We start from the raw sequence: 14,243 nt of genomic DNA, 5'->3' as shown, positions 1-14,243 counted from the left end.
AAGACTGAAGCGATGTAGGATGCGCCTCCGCGACAGACTGCTGCCGCGGGAGCGCAACACGTGTCGCTGATCCTTAACTGAGAGATTCGCGGTGCAGAAGGCAGGTGCAGTTCTCTTCCCTGGAGTGTTTGTGCATTTACAAAAACCCAAAACAATTACTATCTAATGGGGGGAAAAATGATCCCTAGGGCACAGACAAGAGCGAAGGACTTCACATTCTTAATCACGGGGCAAGAGCTGGGCTCCTTTTTTTTTTTTTCTTTTTTCTTTCTCTTCTCATAGTGTCGTGTTTCTGGCACTTGTAGTTGCCACAGATGTAAGGTGCAGGATGCCACTTTTTGCCTATAGATTGTACCAATGTCTCTAGTGTAAAAGGCATTAACCTGGAGAGAAGGTAACGTGAGGCTGAATCCTTCTCAGCTGAAGATGGAGGGATCCTTGTTTTCAGGGCTTCTTGGGCGACAATCGAGCCAGCAGGATTTCATGGAGTTTGGATGCAGAACATTCTTGGAGCAGAAAATACAGGCCCCTTTTTGGCTGGGTGAACTATTTAAATAAACAAGACAATTTAAAACGAGACTTTCACAGACATTTATTCCAGCTAGTTAAGACTAATGAAGTGCAGGAGTGTCTTGCTAAAGATACCCCACAGGGAGGGGAAGGCTCATTAAGTGGAAAGGTGGCTTTTGCTGACCTATCTATCAAATATCTAGAGTGTTAATTTTCTTGTTTGCCGTGTGGCCATGTCTTTAGGGCTGGTAAGGGACAGTTTTATTTTTCCTAGTCTCTACTGTTGCTGTATACTTCGAATATGCTTCATTCTTTTCACTCTAGCCATTCGCCGCCTTTTGTTCTTTAAGTAATTGTCTCCTTTTTCTTGTAAGTAGTCTTCAATTAGTCCAATCTGCAATTATAAAGAAGTGGTGTCAGAAGCATGTCCCTTTTGCTCTATAAAAACTTCAAAAACTTTTGCAATTAGTTTATTTTAAAACTAATTGTCATTAGAAAGAAAAATAGATGAAGGGTGCCTCTTATACAATTGGCTGGAGTAGCAGTACCTGATTTTATATATATATATATATTTTGGTTTTGTCCCTTTCTATTTGGATTCAATTACTTTACTGCTGTGCAATGGGCTCTTTCACTGGAATCTGTACATTGAAAACAGGAATTTATCACAACTCTGTCTTTAAATAGCATTGAAAAACAGCCACTTTAAAAGGAAGGGATGATGAGGAAATTAATCTCAGGCAAGTTTTTGTTGATAAGGGGAAGAGAACAGAGGCTTCTGGCATTTATATGCCAAAAATCAACACATGGAGAAAAATGAGTATTTCACATTGCTGTGGCAAGAACCATTTTTCTATTAAATCAAAATGAAGTTCTGAATAAATATGTTTTCCCATGAATATAATACACTAGAGAAAACAGTAAAAGAATAGGTGACCTCAGTGTCCCCCCAAAATAACAATGTAATTATTCTAATAAAGAGTACATTCAGATAGACACATCTTCCTTGCAGGCATGATTTCAAAACCACCAAAAATATAGATTAATCATACTGTGTACAGGTATTCTGTAAATACCAGACATACACAGTTTTATGGCTGTCTCTCCCCATACCTTACCCCTATTAGTACCCTTTGTCTGCTTTTGTGATATGCAGCATTTCTATAAGGTGAAGATGAGAATCATCTCCCTTCACACTGAGTTATACTCGAGTCCTAAACCCTATATAATATGAGGATCTAAAGAATTGATCTCCCAATTGTGTTTTAAGCTGGAATATTTTTTAAAAAAATAGTTAAATTCAGAATCTATCATCCTGATATGCATTCAGTGGAGCGTTGCTTCTTTAGGCACAATACAGAACAGCTGACTGGATTAATCTGAGCTGTATTTATTGTGTTTATTCCTATATTGAGCTGTTACTGAAGAGCTCCTCAGCCCCGAACTCGAAGCTGTGCTGTGCGCTCTGGCCGCAGTCCATGTGGGTGAGGGGTGTGCGTGCGTGAGAGGGAGCAAACGAGGCACGCCGAAGAGCTGAAGGACAATTCCATCTGCCTCCCTGGGGTGCCGAGGGCACAAGGAATGCGTTTGGGAGAGGAGCTCTGCCTCCTCCTCCCCACGAAGCTTGCAGGGGTGAGGGTTTCAGCAGGTTGGCTTTGCGTAGCACCACGCATGGTGCCATGGAAATGAGTTTTGTGCTGCGATGAGCCTCGATGGGCCCTTGCTCGTGGGCTTTTGCTCCTCTGTTGCCAAGAGATCCGTTGCAAGAGGGGCAGAGGGAGGTTGGGGCTCTCTGAAGGCAGCCTCACAGGCTGGCTCAGCTGCCATGTGCTCACCGTATAAACATGCAGAGGATTAGAGAAAGGAATCATTATGCTCGCCTCATTTTTAAGAAGCTGAAATAAAAGCTTAGGAAATCATTGATCTGGCCAAAAGCACACAGGAAGCCTCAGAAAGACTAATCACTTAGTGCCAAGCTCCAGTCCAAGGGCTTAGCCATATTAAAATCAACAACCAAACCCCCAAGACTCTCCTGCAACAGACCAGATTAAAATGTCTACGTAACCTTCTTCTGCGGTTAAAAGTATTTTGGGGGTAGAGCTTGAGTTTGGGTGAGCACAAAGGGCGGTAAGAGGAAAGGAAAGGGGTCTCAGGTGGTGGGTATGGTGAGGGCAAAGGGGGCACCAGAAAAGCAACAATTTTTACAGCAGCTCCTTTAGGACCATCTAGCAGTGCCTGCACTGCTGGTGGTGCCACCAGAAAGCCCCGGTGGAATGATGTTCCTACCTCGAGCCACGGCTCATCTGCTGTTGTGTGCTTTTCATATTTATGGAATACCTGTCAACTCCAGCCCCCAAAATAAGTTCTAATATGGCATATCAGGGATGGAAATAATAGTTGCTTACATAATTGCAATGTTACTGACACAGCTGATGAGCTGATGATGTTATTTGCACAGCAGTGATGGCATTCAAACCCTTGCTGACTTACAATTACGCTGTATGCTCTGAGCCCTAGCTTGATTTAAATTACCATATGAACACAATGAAAACACTGTCTCTTGACAAGATAAAGGTGTGGGGGGTGGTGGTGGGGAAGGGAATGGCTTAAAATTCTCTTTTTGGTGGCTGCAGTGTTCAGTAGTGCTTATTCACGGCTTTTTAGCTTGCACATTTCATTTTAAGAAAGCAAATTGGAAGCATTATGTTCTGCCTTTTTGCCTTGATTTAAAACCTCCCTGTGCCCGTTCTTTGGCTGTCTGACCGCAGTGAGCCACCTTGGGGGCTCTCATTGGGAAATGCAAATTTTTTTAAATCAATAGCTTCACTTTTTTTTTTCCTTCCCTCAATAACTGTTGAAATAAGAATCCATGTGGATGGGAGCAGGTAGAAGGACATGGTTTGTAGCCAGCCCAAGCGTGATTAGTGTTACAGCAACAGCTGCTGGAGGAAAATGGATTTTGGAAAAGACTTGGGACTTATTCCCAAGCAGTCAATAGCTGGCTACAGACTGATGATGAGACCAAACCCCAGGGTTATATAGCTGAACCCTGCAGCTACTATATAGGCTAAAGCAGCACTGAAGCCCAAGAGGAGAGCTCTGCAGGACTTGGTTCCCAGCAGAGCATTCGCTACTGGTGTTGCCAGTGATTGACATGAGGCTCACTTTAGGCCCGATCCCAACCTGCACGGAGCTCAACAACGTTGGGTCAGTCCTTTGCGCTATTTGTACTTGGACTGTGTCTCCACACCTCTAATCCCCTGACCCACACAGTGTCCATGTGTGCCACAGTCTGTGCTTGGAGCTGCTCAGCAGCTGGTCACATCCTTGGAGTGAAGTCCCTTAAATACTCTCCTGAACACATGAAACCCCACTTCTCCCATCTACCCAGCTATACAGTGTCTTTACAGGCTTTTTCTGAAGTGCCTGGTGACCTGAGAACTTATGAAGACAAATTTGGCTTCAACCTATTTTTATCCTCTGCTGCTATGACATCTTCCTTTCAAGATATCCTGAGTATTTGCCCCCCCGCCCCCCCCAGTTACTCCCAGCAGTGCAGTGGCAGCACTTGTACTTTGGATCAATGTGTACAGCCCTGGCCCAGCTAGAGGCTCCTTGGTGCACGACTGCCCATCTATTCAAGTTCCTCCTGTTTCTTCCTCATTAGTTCCTGATTTTCAGGCTGCTTCTGACCCTATTTCTTTCACTGGATTTTTCTCTCAGTCTTTAGTCTGGCCCCTGTGATCAGCTGGGGGGAGAACGAAAAAAGGGAACGGACAGGATGAGGATCAAATGGAAAGAGGGAAGAAACAGAAATAACAGATGCCTTTAAAACAAATTACATGCTTAGTCTACAGCACACCTGTGTGGTACCCAAAGGTGCTTTGGGATCAAGCTAAGTAGAGAAGTGTAGGGATCTGGGGACAGAAATTTGCAAATGAACTAAGTACTCAGTAGAGTTTATTTTGTGCTCTTTATGTTAATACTGCGTTTATTTTACATTGCCCCAAAATTCTCCTTTGTTCTTCAAATTCTTGCCTTGATAATATGTTGTATAAGCTTTCAATGGTGGAAATTGTTGATTTGGGGAGGGCAGAACAAAAAGCGAAGGAATTAACACCAAGAAAACACCTGGGCTTCTGCAAGCGTACAGATACGTAGTGTAGGCATTTCAACTGTCTGCCTTCAGCTCTATACCCATGAGTCCATGAAGGTACCTGGGGAATCAAAGCAATGGGCTAATGCTGGGTCTGCACGCCTAATGCTTCAGGGAATGAAGTTAGGATAGAGAGGTGTCTAGGCTGGTGGCTGAATGAAAATGAGAAACAGGACCACCTGAAGGAAATGACACTGGTTTTTAAGCCAGAGGAATGAATGGGAAGGACAAAACCTCCGTTTGCGCCCTCACACTAAGCTACTGGCCTCAGTGGCACAGCCTCTGCTGCGTTGCTGAGATGCCAGCACAGAGCTGCAGCACTGATAGGCCACATCTCAGAAGTGTTTCTGTTCTTTTATTCTTGGGGAAAACCAGCTAAATGAGCAAGGTTGTCTGCCTGTCCGCAGTGCTGCACATCAAGGGATTTTTATTCTAACATGGAGTGAGAAGGTGAAAAGCATAATTAGTGCTGCAGAAGTACCAGGACGGACTATAAGTCAATTAGTCTGCTCTGAATTCGAGTTCGGAGTTTGCTGGGAGAAGAAAATGATCTGTGGTCCATGCGAATACTGAGGTGATCAGCTCGTTCTTAACTGAAGTGATTTTACATCGTTCTCAAAAGCTGGATGGAATCTGTAAATACTCGTGGTTTTGGTACACTTGTCTAACGCAGTTTATGTCTGCAATGAAGAGACAGAGCTCTTTGGGAAACAGGCGATGCAACAGGATTAGCCGGAGGGATGAACTGCAGAGACTCTAATCAGGTGAGGCAATATATGGTTTCACTTTATCTTAGGATTTGATTCGGACCTACTGGAGTTTTTGATAATGACATTGTATAGATCCACACAAAGATAAAGAACAATACAGGCCTCGTTTGGAGGGTATAAAAATATTTCTGTTCCTGCCCTTTTGTACACGTTGTCCGGTGATGGATAAAGGGGAGAGTCTTGCTGCTGTGAGCCTTCAGCCTTGCTCCCTGGGTGCCATCCTGATTGATTCGCTCGCGGTGTGGAGGGCTATGTAAGCAGCACTTGCTGGCTGCAGCTGAATTACAATCATCGAAAGATTTCTGTGTAAAGGACCTCTGGAGATCATCTAGACCAACCTCCTCTTCAAAGCTGGGCGCTGTGGGAAGTTCACAACTCCTTTTCTGAAAAACTTGCAGCATTTCTGGCAATGCTCTATCAGCTCGTTCTGAACTTGCCTGGATGCCTCTGGTTTTGCCTTGAAATACCACAAAGCAAGTGTATTCTTTGCCCTTCCTACGCAATCATTGGGATAAGACATCCCACATATGGTTCCTAATTACGTGATATATACCAACTACAACGAGGGAACACTGCGATACTATCCATCATTCAGCGTGGCTTCTTCTAAGTCCTGATGGGCCACAGATGCCATGAAACTTGTCAACCTTTGCTGCAAGGGGGCTGTTCCAAGGAACAGATGTCTGTGTTCTACGGCTTACTGACTGTCCAAAGGAAGCTTCGTGGCTTATCCAAAAACAGGGGAGTTATTCTTGTCACAAGCTAACTTGAAAGCAGACGCATCTTTTAAAAGATCAGCATGAATTTGAATACAAATGAAAAATATCAGTTATAGTACCTGCTAAAGAGTCTAGAATGAAATGAGAAAGAGCCAGGATCCCACAAGGACAAACTCCTGTAGGAAAATAGTTTTGTTTAGAAAAAAGTGTAGGTGGATAAGCAGCAAGCAGACTCTGTAAACCGTAAAATCATAAAAGTGTGTCTCGCATGGAGGCACGTGTATGCATTCTCTAAAATGCCTAAACATCTGAGCTTCCTAAATCCCAATACAAATCGGGGGAGTCACTCTCAAATAAGAAACAGGTGCTTTCGAAAATATGTGCAGGAGCTATAAATAACACGTAATGGCAAAAAGGATCTTCTGGCACACAGAATCTATTTTTATTACTTGGGATCTATTAGTAATAGAAGGCAAATGAGCTGCCTTTAAACATGAAGTACCTCTCAACATTTTCCTTTGTCTCCCAGAGCTACTTACTGAAGCACCCTTTGGAGTGACATAACCGAAGGAACAGTACTTGAAGGGCCTACGAGTAGGTAGGGATGGCTGTATAGAGCGTGGAGGAAAAGCTTGAGAAAAGATGCTGATGTTCTAATAAAAATTAAATCCCAATCTGTACCTTCCATTAAGGTCAGTTAGAACAAAGGTTGGTCAGTATCTGGATAAAGAAAACCAGACACAGTTTTACTGTTTGTATGTTAAGTGAAGCACATTTGAGCTGCTATGGTTGCTTTTGGAAGGGTGCTGGTTTGCACAGTGGTGCATGATCTGAACTGCCACGGGCAGGCCAAAGTCACCTCCCTACACTTGTCTGGCAGCGTAACCCAGCTGGCTGTGCAGGCCTTGCCTTGCTCCTGCTTCTAGAAATGTTCATACCTTCAGATCTTGATGGCAAAGATAAATAATGTTGTCGCTCGTGCTGTATTTTCCATGTTTCTGTATTTTCACACGCCTCGTTTGTACGCACTGCCTTTCTTTAGAGAAAGAAGTCTGACAGGCAGCTCGGTTGTGCCTTTCCACCGTAAAGGAATGAGTTCAGTGAAACACTGAAAACCAGTGCTCACTAGTGGATTCTTAGCACACTAGCAAAGCTCTGATGCTAAAAGCAGATGGAGGAAAGAGTGCTTGTTGATAAGGAACTGAACAAAAATAATGTTGATGCTGGTAATGAATTACATTTATTAACTACCTTATAACTCAGATGGTCCATTTGTACTTTATAAGCTCTCCTGAAATCACTGTCCAGCGCAGTGTTTACTACGAGCAGTCTTGTTGACTCATACTATTTTTCACAGCAGTAACAATACACGGTAGCAAGTGTTTATAGGGCTGGAGACCTTCTCTGGAAGAGGGCAGCAGGTAAGCAGACTGCTCATTTATAACTGACAGCATGATTAGCAAGGGCTGTGGAAATGTTTATCTGAATCCTTATGTGGGGACTGTTAATGCCCAGAATTGCCTGTGATTTAACTGCCAGGCAGCTACAACCAGCTACATTATTCCAATGTTTAGGGCATTTACTGCTCAGTTGCTAGATTTGTTGCTATTTAAAATTATTCCAGTGACTTATCACAGCCTATAGCTTGGTGGAATAGACCAATGCCTTTCTCATCACAAAACGCTCCTTCCCACTAGCATTAGCACTGTTTTGTTGTAGCTGTGATAGCTTAAGCATTATGGGTATAGATGATATCTGTTATTAGACCAACCGATTGAGCTGGAAAAAAACGATGTACTTATGTACAGAAACTTTCCTTCCAGTGTGGAACAGCAAACTTGAAACTTCCTGCATCTGCTTCAGACTCGAATAAAACCTTGCATGCCCAAAAGCTCGCTGTTTCTTGGTAGTGACAGCCTCTGTTTTTAAATTGCGATGCTGGTCTGGCTGTGATCCGGAGGTGTAGCTGTTTAGTGTGTGGTCACTAAATAGCTCAGCTTTATGGTGTCTGGAGGGTGGGAACTGGGCAGGATGCAACTGCTTCTTCCAGTGCAGCTGAGGGCCACATAGGCATCTTGCTGGGGCATCTTTTCTTATCTTGTATGCAAGACACAAAGAACCAGAGACTCGCAAGGGCAGGAATTGATTTTGGAGACCGTGAGTATTGATAACTGCTGAAATCCCATTGTCACCTCTCTCTTACACAAAGAGCTCCGTGAATGCTGTCACGCTTTTGTTGTCCCTACAGTGGAGCTGAATTTATTAATGGGACCCTTTGGTTGCCTACGTTTCTTTTGTTTCGCCTCAGATTCAATGGGGTTCAGCTCACTTGGTGCTCATGCACTCTCCTAACTTCCTCTGACTGGTCTGAAAACTTCGCTCAGTGCCAGGTTAGAAGCCTCTGCCGCAGTTACTTCTTGTCCCTCTCGAAGCTGTTGCTGATTCCAAGTTAATCCTTTCTAGAATGTCTTAATATGTTTTCTCTAATCTTAGCGTGAAACCAATCTTTCGTCAACTCTAACAGAGTTCAGCATTTCTACCTGGTTGCTCTGCTCTTCGTTTCCCTCACTCTCAGTCCACCTGAATCAGTGCCACTAGCATTATTTTCTTTTTGCATTTGCACTTTTCTGACTTCATTACACATGAGATGTTACCCATTAGGCGGCCACTCCTGTTCCAGAAAATGTGCTTTTCCTATCCTTTCCCGTCCTTCGCTTTCCCTTCTCACAATGTGTCCATGCATTGATGAAACACGCAGCTTCATCACAGCCTCGAGAGGGGAACAAAACAGGAACCAGTTTCCTCCTATGAATTCAGGAATAGCCAAGTTTCAGATGAGAGAGTGCACCAAAATGCAACAGCTTTTGAAGCCTGCATGCTCTGAGAACAAGAACAGCTCCTGGTGGCTCTGGCATGGGCTTGGATGACTTTACAAGACGCTACAAAGTCGTATACATCAAGTAACTGTCATAGTAGCCAGCACAATACTATTCAGCAACACGTCCCCTTTCCATCAACATACTATGAATCTCCCTCCTTGCTCCTCTGTCTGACCGAAAGCCCAGCAAGTCTATGGCCCTTTTCCATGGCTTGATTTTCAATTAAGAGAGAATGTCAGTGGAAGAGCACAGTTCATCAGATAGTGTTCCCCTGCTGTCGCAGAAGGCAGAGATATAGTAAGCAGAGGTCGACTGCTGAAAATCTACGTGCCTGGCTAAAAGATTATGTAATACGTTAGGCTAATTTTGCTTCATTTCATATTCACATATTTTAGTGCAGCTTTTGTTATATACTTATCCTTATGTAAGTTACATCTGTTCTTTTATTCACTCATCCATGTTTGCTCTGCTTTCAGATTTATGAAACAGGCATTCCACTGAGCTCAGCAAATGATGGGCATAATAACTTATCTAAATTGCAAAGTATGTGATGCCCTTGAGGTAAACTCAGATGTGAAGGTTTTATGAAGTGTCTCACATGTGGAAGTGTAGGAAAGTGTTTATTTGCCAGCTCCTGTCTCTCCTTTGGCTGTTACAATGATGTTAAGAGGATCCTGTGAAACTGCTATGAAAGCCTAGGGGCTAAATGGAGGAGAGAAGTGGAACTACATTATTGTCTTCATAGGGGAAGCAGGGCCATACTGGCACTTGCACTTATATAGCTCTCCTCTCTTTGGATGTTGAAAGTTTCTGGTTGATAGGCTCTAAAGTATCTATTTATTTAATGAAATGCCTCTCACTGTACCAATATTGTGAGGATTTATTAATGAATTTATTCTTATGAGATAGGAAAGTAATCTCTTTTTATTTCTTTATTTTTTTTCCCTTACAAGACTGCAGAGAAGCAAAAGTCCTATAGAGGAAAGGAGGAGCCTTCCTGCTGTTTTATCTGTCTGAGATAGTCTAAACCCCTCTGCCTGTCTGTAGCTGCTATAAAGTCCTGCAATGGCCGTGCAGAGACCTGGTTGCTTGAGTGACACAGGGTCAAGCTTTACTGCTAGTCCCAGCGTTCATGTTCTTGTCAGATGTCACCTACACAGTATGTAACTCTGCCAGCAAAGAATCTAGGCATTGATGGCTAGACCTGGCTATTGCGGTAGTGTCTCCATCCGCTTAAGACCCAGCGGCTGGACCAAGTCTTGTGGGACCGAGCTGAATTATCAGATTACTTTCCCTCAATCTCTCTTGGAAGTTTCTTATTCATTGCTGCTGAGCCTTCTTCATTAGAGGTCATTGCTCAAACCACCGGGCTAAATCAGTCTTGTTAAAATAATAAATTCAAATGTAATTTGAATTGAGAAGAGAATTTACACTTTAAAGTGCAGTAAGCAAAAGTACCTTTTATCTCTGTTCACTGGGGAAGACTTAAGGCTCTTTAAAAGAGAGGGCTTGATGCTCTTTCCTGTAACATTTTCTATTGACTACTTTAGGTGGGCTTCCCACTCATAACAGTGGCTTCAGAGAAGTCCATTCTCATGTAGTGCTGATAGCATGCTATTTAAGTACCTTTGTGACTCAACCTATGACACAATTTGGACAGAGCCAGCAAGTGGGGGGAAAAAAAAAATTCCGAAGTCCTAGTATGGTGCCTTGAATCCTCAGGCCCAGCAGTCTGGCCACCAAGTTCAGTCTGGGAATTTCTGACAACTATAAAAAGAAGGAAGATGGTAAAAAAGTTTTTTAGGAACACCCATGTTCCTGAAGTAGACTGGGACTCAGTCCCGCTGTTAATTGCTTGAAAGATCTTAGACCCAGGCGTCTGTTTCCCCAAATCGCTAACACAAAGCTCACATTTGCGAGGGGACCTGCAGGGAAAAGTGGCTGTAAAATCCTGGAGAATAGGGATTTTTGGGAGACTGACCCGGCCCGTTTTTCCTGCCTCTGAGGCATTCTTCAAGGATATCTAGTACTTAGGTAAAGCCTCTGTAGGAGGATGTTTCTTAATCTCCCAAGGAAATCCAGGCTCTCCTGGGTCAGCTCTCCTTGTGGCTGGAGAGTCTGTAGCCTGGTAACACTGAGACAGTGCAGCAATGTTCTCTTTTTCTCCAGCTACCTATGAGGTAATTTTTAATTTCTTTGTATCAAATCTTGCAAAACTAATTAGCCCATTTGATAAATTAGTTTGCTTAAAAACGTAAATTTGTTAGTGAATTGGATGAGCAGCACGGCACCCAAACCACTTGAAGCTACACATATATTACTACTCCGTCAATCCTGTAAATTCAAAATCGCCCAGATTAATTTTGAACTAATTTGATAAGCCCTCCACTGTGACAAAAGGAAAAGTATTTGGGTGCCAGGCTTTGTGCCCTTCTGTGTCAAATTTCAGCCTGAATGAATTTTTTATGGCTGACTCTAGAATATAAAACTCTGAAAACAGTGGTTTGTAATGGCAATTCTGACAGACCCTTCAACCATTTGGAAAATAGGCACTGCTATAATTCTGCTGCATTAGAGAAAAATTTTGAGTGCTTTCATTAGGTGCAACAGCTGTTTCTATTGCAAAAGCCAAACTTCACTGGTGGTAGCGTAGCTGTCAGCTTTCCCGAGCCTTGCGTTTATAGCTGACTGTATAAACTCCTTTATGTTCTTTTTCGGTTTCCAATATATGTAAATTAATTCAATTGCAAAAATACAAATAACCACCTTGTAACTAGACATGTGTGAAAGTTCTTTGTAGGCTCCTACAATCAGCGTCATGTGATGAGCAAACTGAGAAATACTGAACTTCTCAAAATGGTTCTAGCACAAATGACATGTGGTAGGTAATCCACACCACATCAATTTTTAATCATCAGATTTAATCCTCCTTCTTAGTAATGTGTTAGACTTCTTTAACCTAGCGTAACATTCTTAATTAGAGCTGTTTTTAAAAAAAACCACACAAACCGACCAAAAAATCCAATAAAAAAAAACGCCCAAGCTCCCTGTTTTCCCGTCTCCTCTATTTAAAGAGAATTTTTTCCTAAGAACATACTGAATACGCTGAAATATACTTTTAGTAAAAAGTAAAGTAGAAAAGAAATATTTGATGATGCTCTTAATTTCTTTTTTTCTCATACAATATAGAAAAAGATTTTTGTTTTTTAGTTTCATTCTTCGTTACTTTCTGAAAATATTCTGTACCTGGAAAACTTTATTAAGAGCCACCAATCTGACAGCTAACCGAGGTGATACACCTACCCAGACTTTCTCTCAGAGGGGATGCCTTCTAAAATTTTAATTTCAATCACTTGGAAGTATGGACTCTGAAAATACCTTGACCCTCCGCCCCTGTGATTTCCTTCAGACATCTGTCTTATTTGCTTATCCTGGTGACACTGACTCAGTGCAGCCAGGGTTTGGGTCTTCAGCACCTTCCCTGAGACGTCTGTAAGCCCTAAACGCCAAAGAGGGACAATTTCAAGTCCTACCAGTGCAGAAATTCAGAGTGAGTGTGTGCCTGTCTGGGATCTGACGGAGCCATAAGACAGAGGGTAAGGCCAATGCTTTGAACCTTTGGTAACATTTTCCCTTCCTGGTGACGCATTGCTGTCCTTTTCCTCAGAACTGGCTGAATGTCGATGGTGTTGAATGCCCAGAGCCATGGTTTGCTCTGATTTGAAAGACTTTGTAAAAATGTAAGACACTCTTATTACATCCCAGCCTGACCTATTATTCCCTACGTTGGGTCAGATTCATCTGTACAGAGAACCAACACAAGACTTCCTGCCTTTCGCAAATCCTTTAAGAATTAAATTGACCAGTTGCTGTGCAGAGACTCCAGAAAGGCATTTTCATGTCGTTTACCTCTCACAGCACCAAAGCCTCATTTGAGCTCCATTAAGGGACCTAATTTGTTGCACTGAATTTCATTCCCGAACAACTCCCCCCACCCCCCCGCCCCAATTAGCACACTATCCCATATGACAAAGATGGAAAAGAATTATAATTATCAAGCAAAAATAAGCTATTAAGGGGTTTGGGCTTTTTTTTTTTTTTTTGCATTAGATAGCCACATAAGACTATTAACATGGACAAAGATCAACCATAGGGGCTACAGCATATAATAATATTTGTGGCTAGTGCCTACGCTCTAACAGAGGTCGAGGCACACAGTCAGTCTTCAAACGGCACCTACTTTCTTTTCTACCTTTTGAACAGACATGACTCAGGTGGACATTTACTCCCCAAGGAACAATATACTGTCCTGCCCTTTGCTGCAGGTTTTTTACCCTCTGAATTTTATTCCACACACGTCTTCTTTCACTTCTTCCGTCAAGGATGTCCACGGCATCTGCCATTAGCAACTGCAGCTGTGGCACCAAGATAAAAATTATCAGTGTGGAATTCACACAGAAATAACTTCTCTAAATACACAGATTAAAACCTAATTAAAAAATCATTTGTACGCTGATGATTTTATTACTCATCTTTCACACAATGAGCACTGCCACCTCATCTTTGCTTCAGCCGTTACACTGTATTATTGTGGATATAAAATACTTAACAATGGGAAAAAATCCTCTGGAAAATTTGTATTTAAGCCTATATGTTTTCCTGCAGTAAATGTTTATACTTAGTAAAGGAAGACTTGGGTTGTAAAGAATAAAGGCTCCATATTTCATTCTTCAGCTGTCTGGGATATTCTGTGTTGTACATGAATGCTTTTTAGTATTTTCTCCCAAGGCTAATGTATCATAATTTAAAGCAGCATGTAAAACCTCGCAAGAGGACAACACTAAAGCTGAGATGCTTTTACTGTAGCTGGAAGTATCTAGCTCATTCTCCCCCCTTTTACTATCCTTTTTCTTTGGCAAACCCTTCCTTCTCCCCATCATTCAGCACAACAGAGCATAAAAACGAGGCTGACAATTTCTAGTGTAAACTATAAAAACAAGCTGTAGGAAAATACTTGCTAATCAGTCCTTAGTGTTAGAGGGAAGGCTAAAATTCAGGTTAGCTGTAGCATTGACTCACTCCAGTACCCTTCCAGGTTAGTCATAGCATTGCCTCACCCTGCAGCCTTCCCAAACACTTGAAAGTGTTTCAGTGGCTCTTAATTCAGTAACAGAGAGACAAGGGACAGACCCAGGGTGTCCTTCTGTAA

At 42.5% G+C, this 14,243-nt stretch overlaps 1 protein-coding gene across 1 annotated transcript in view; it reads right to left on the bottom strand.

Annotated features, from left to right (window-relative positions):
- Window positions 1-787: 787 nt before the first annotated feature.
- The window catches only part of SPATA16 (spermatogenesis associated 16), a 97,783-nt gene continuing 84,327 nt past the window's right edge, over window positions 788-14,243 (bottom strand). The window contains exons 10-11 of the mRNA XM_086468612.1: window positions 13,369-13,449; window positions 788-904 (exon numbers count right to left, since the gene is read on the bottom strand). Of these exons, the coding sequence (XP_086324738.1) occupies window positions 788-904; window positions 13,369-13,449 (198 nt within the window). The remainder of the gene's footprint in view (window positions 905-13,368; window positions 13,450-14,243) is intronic.

This window comes from Leptosomus discolor, chromosome 7 (assembly GCF_034619465.1).
Source record: "Leptosomus discolor isolate bLepDis1 chromosome 7, bLepDis1.hap2, whole genome shotgun sequence".
Lineage (NCBI taxonomy): Eukaryota > Metazoa > Chordata > Aves > Leptosomiformes > Leptosomidae > Leptosomus > Leptosomus discolor.
The sequence above is the reverse complement of the archived record's forward strand: the minus strand, read 5'-3'. Positions and strand labels throughout refer to the sequence as shown.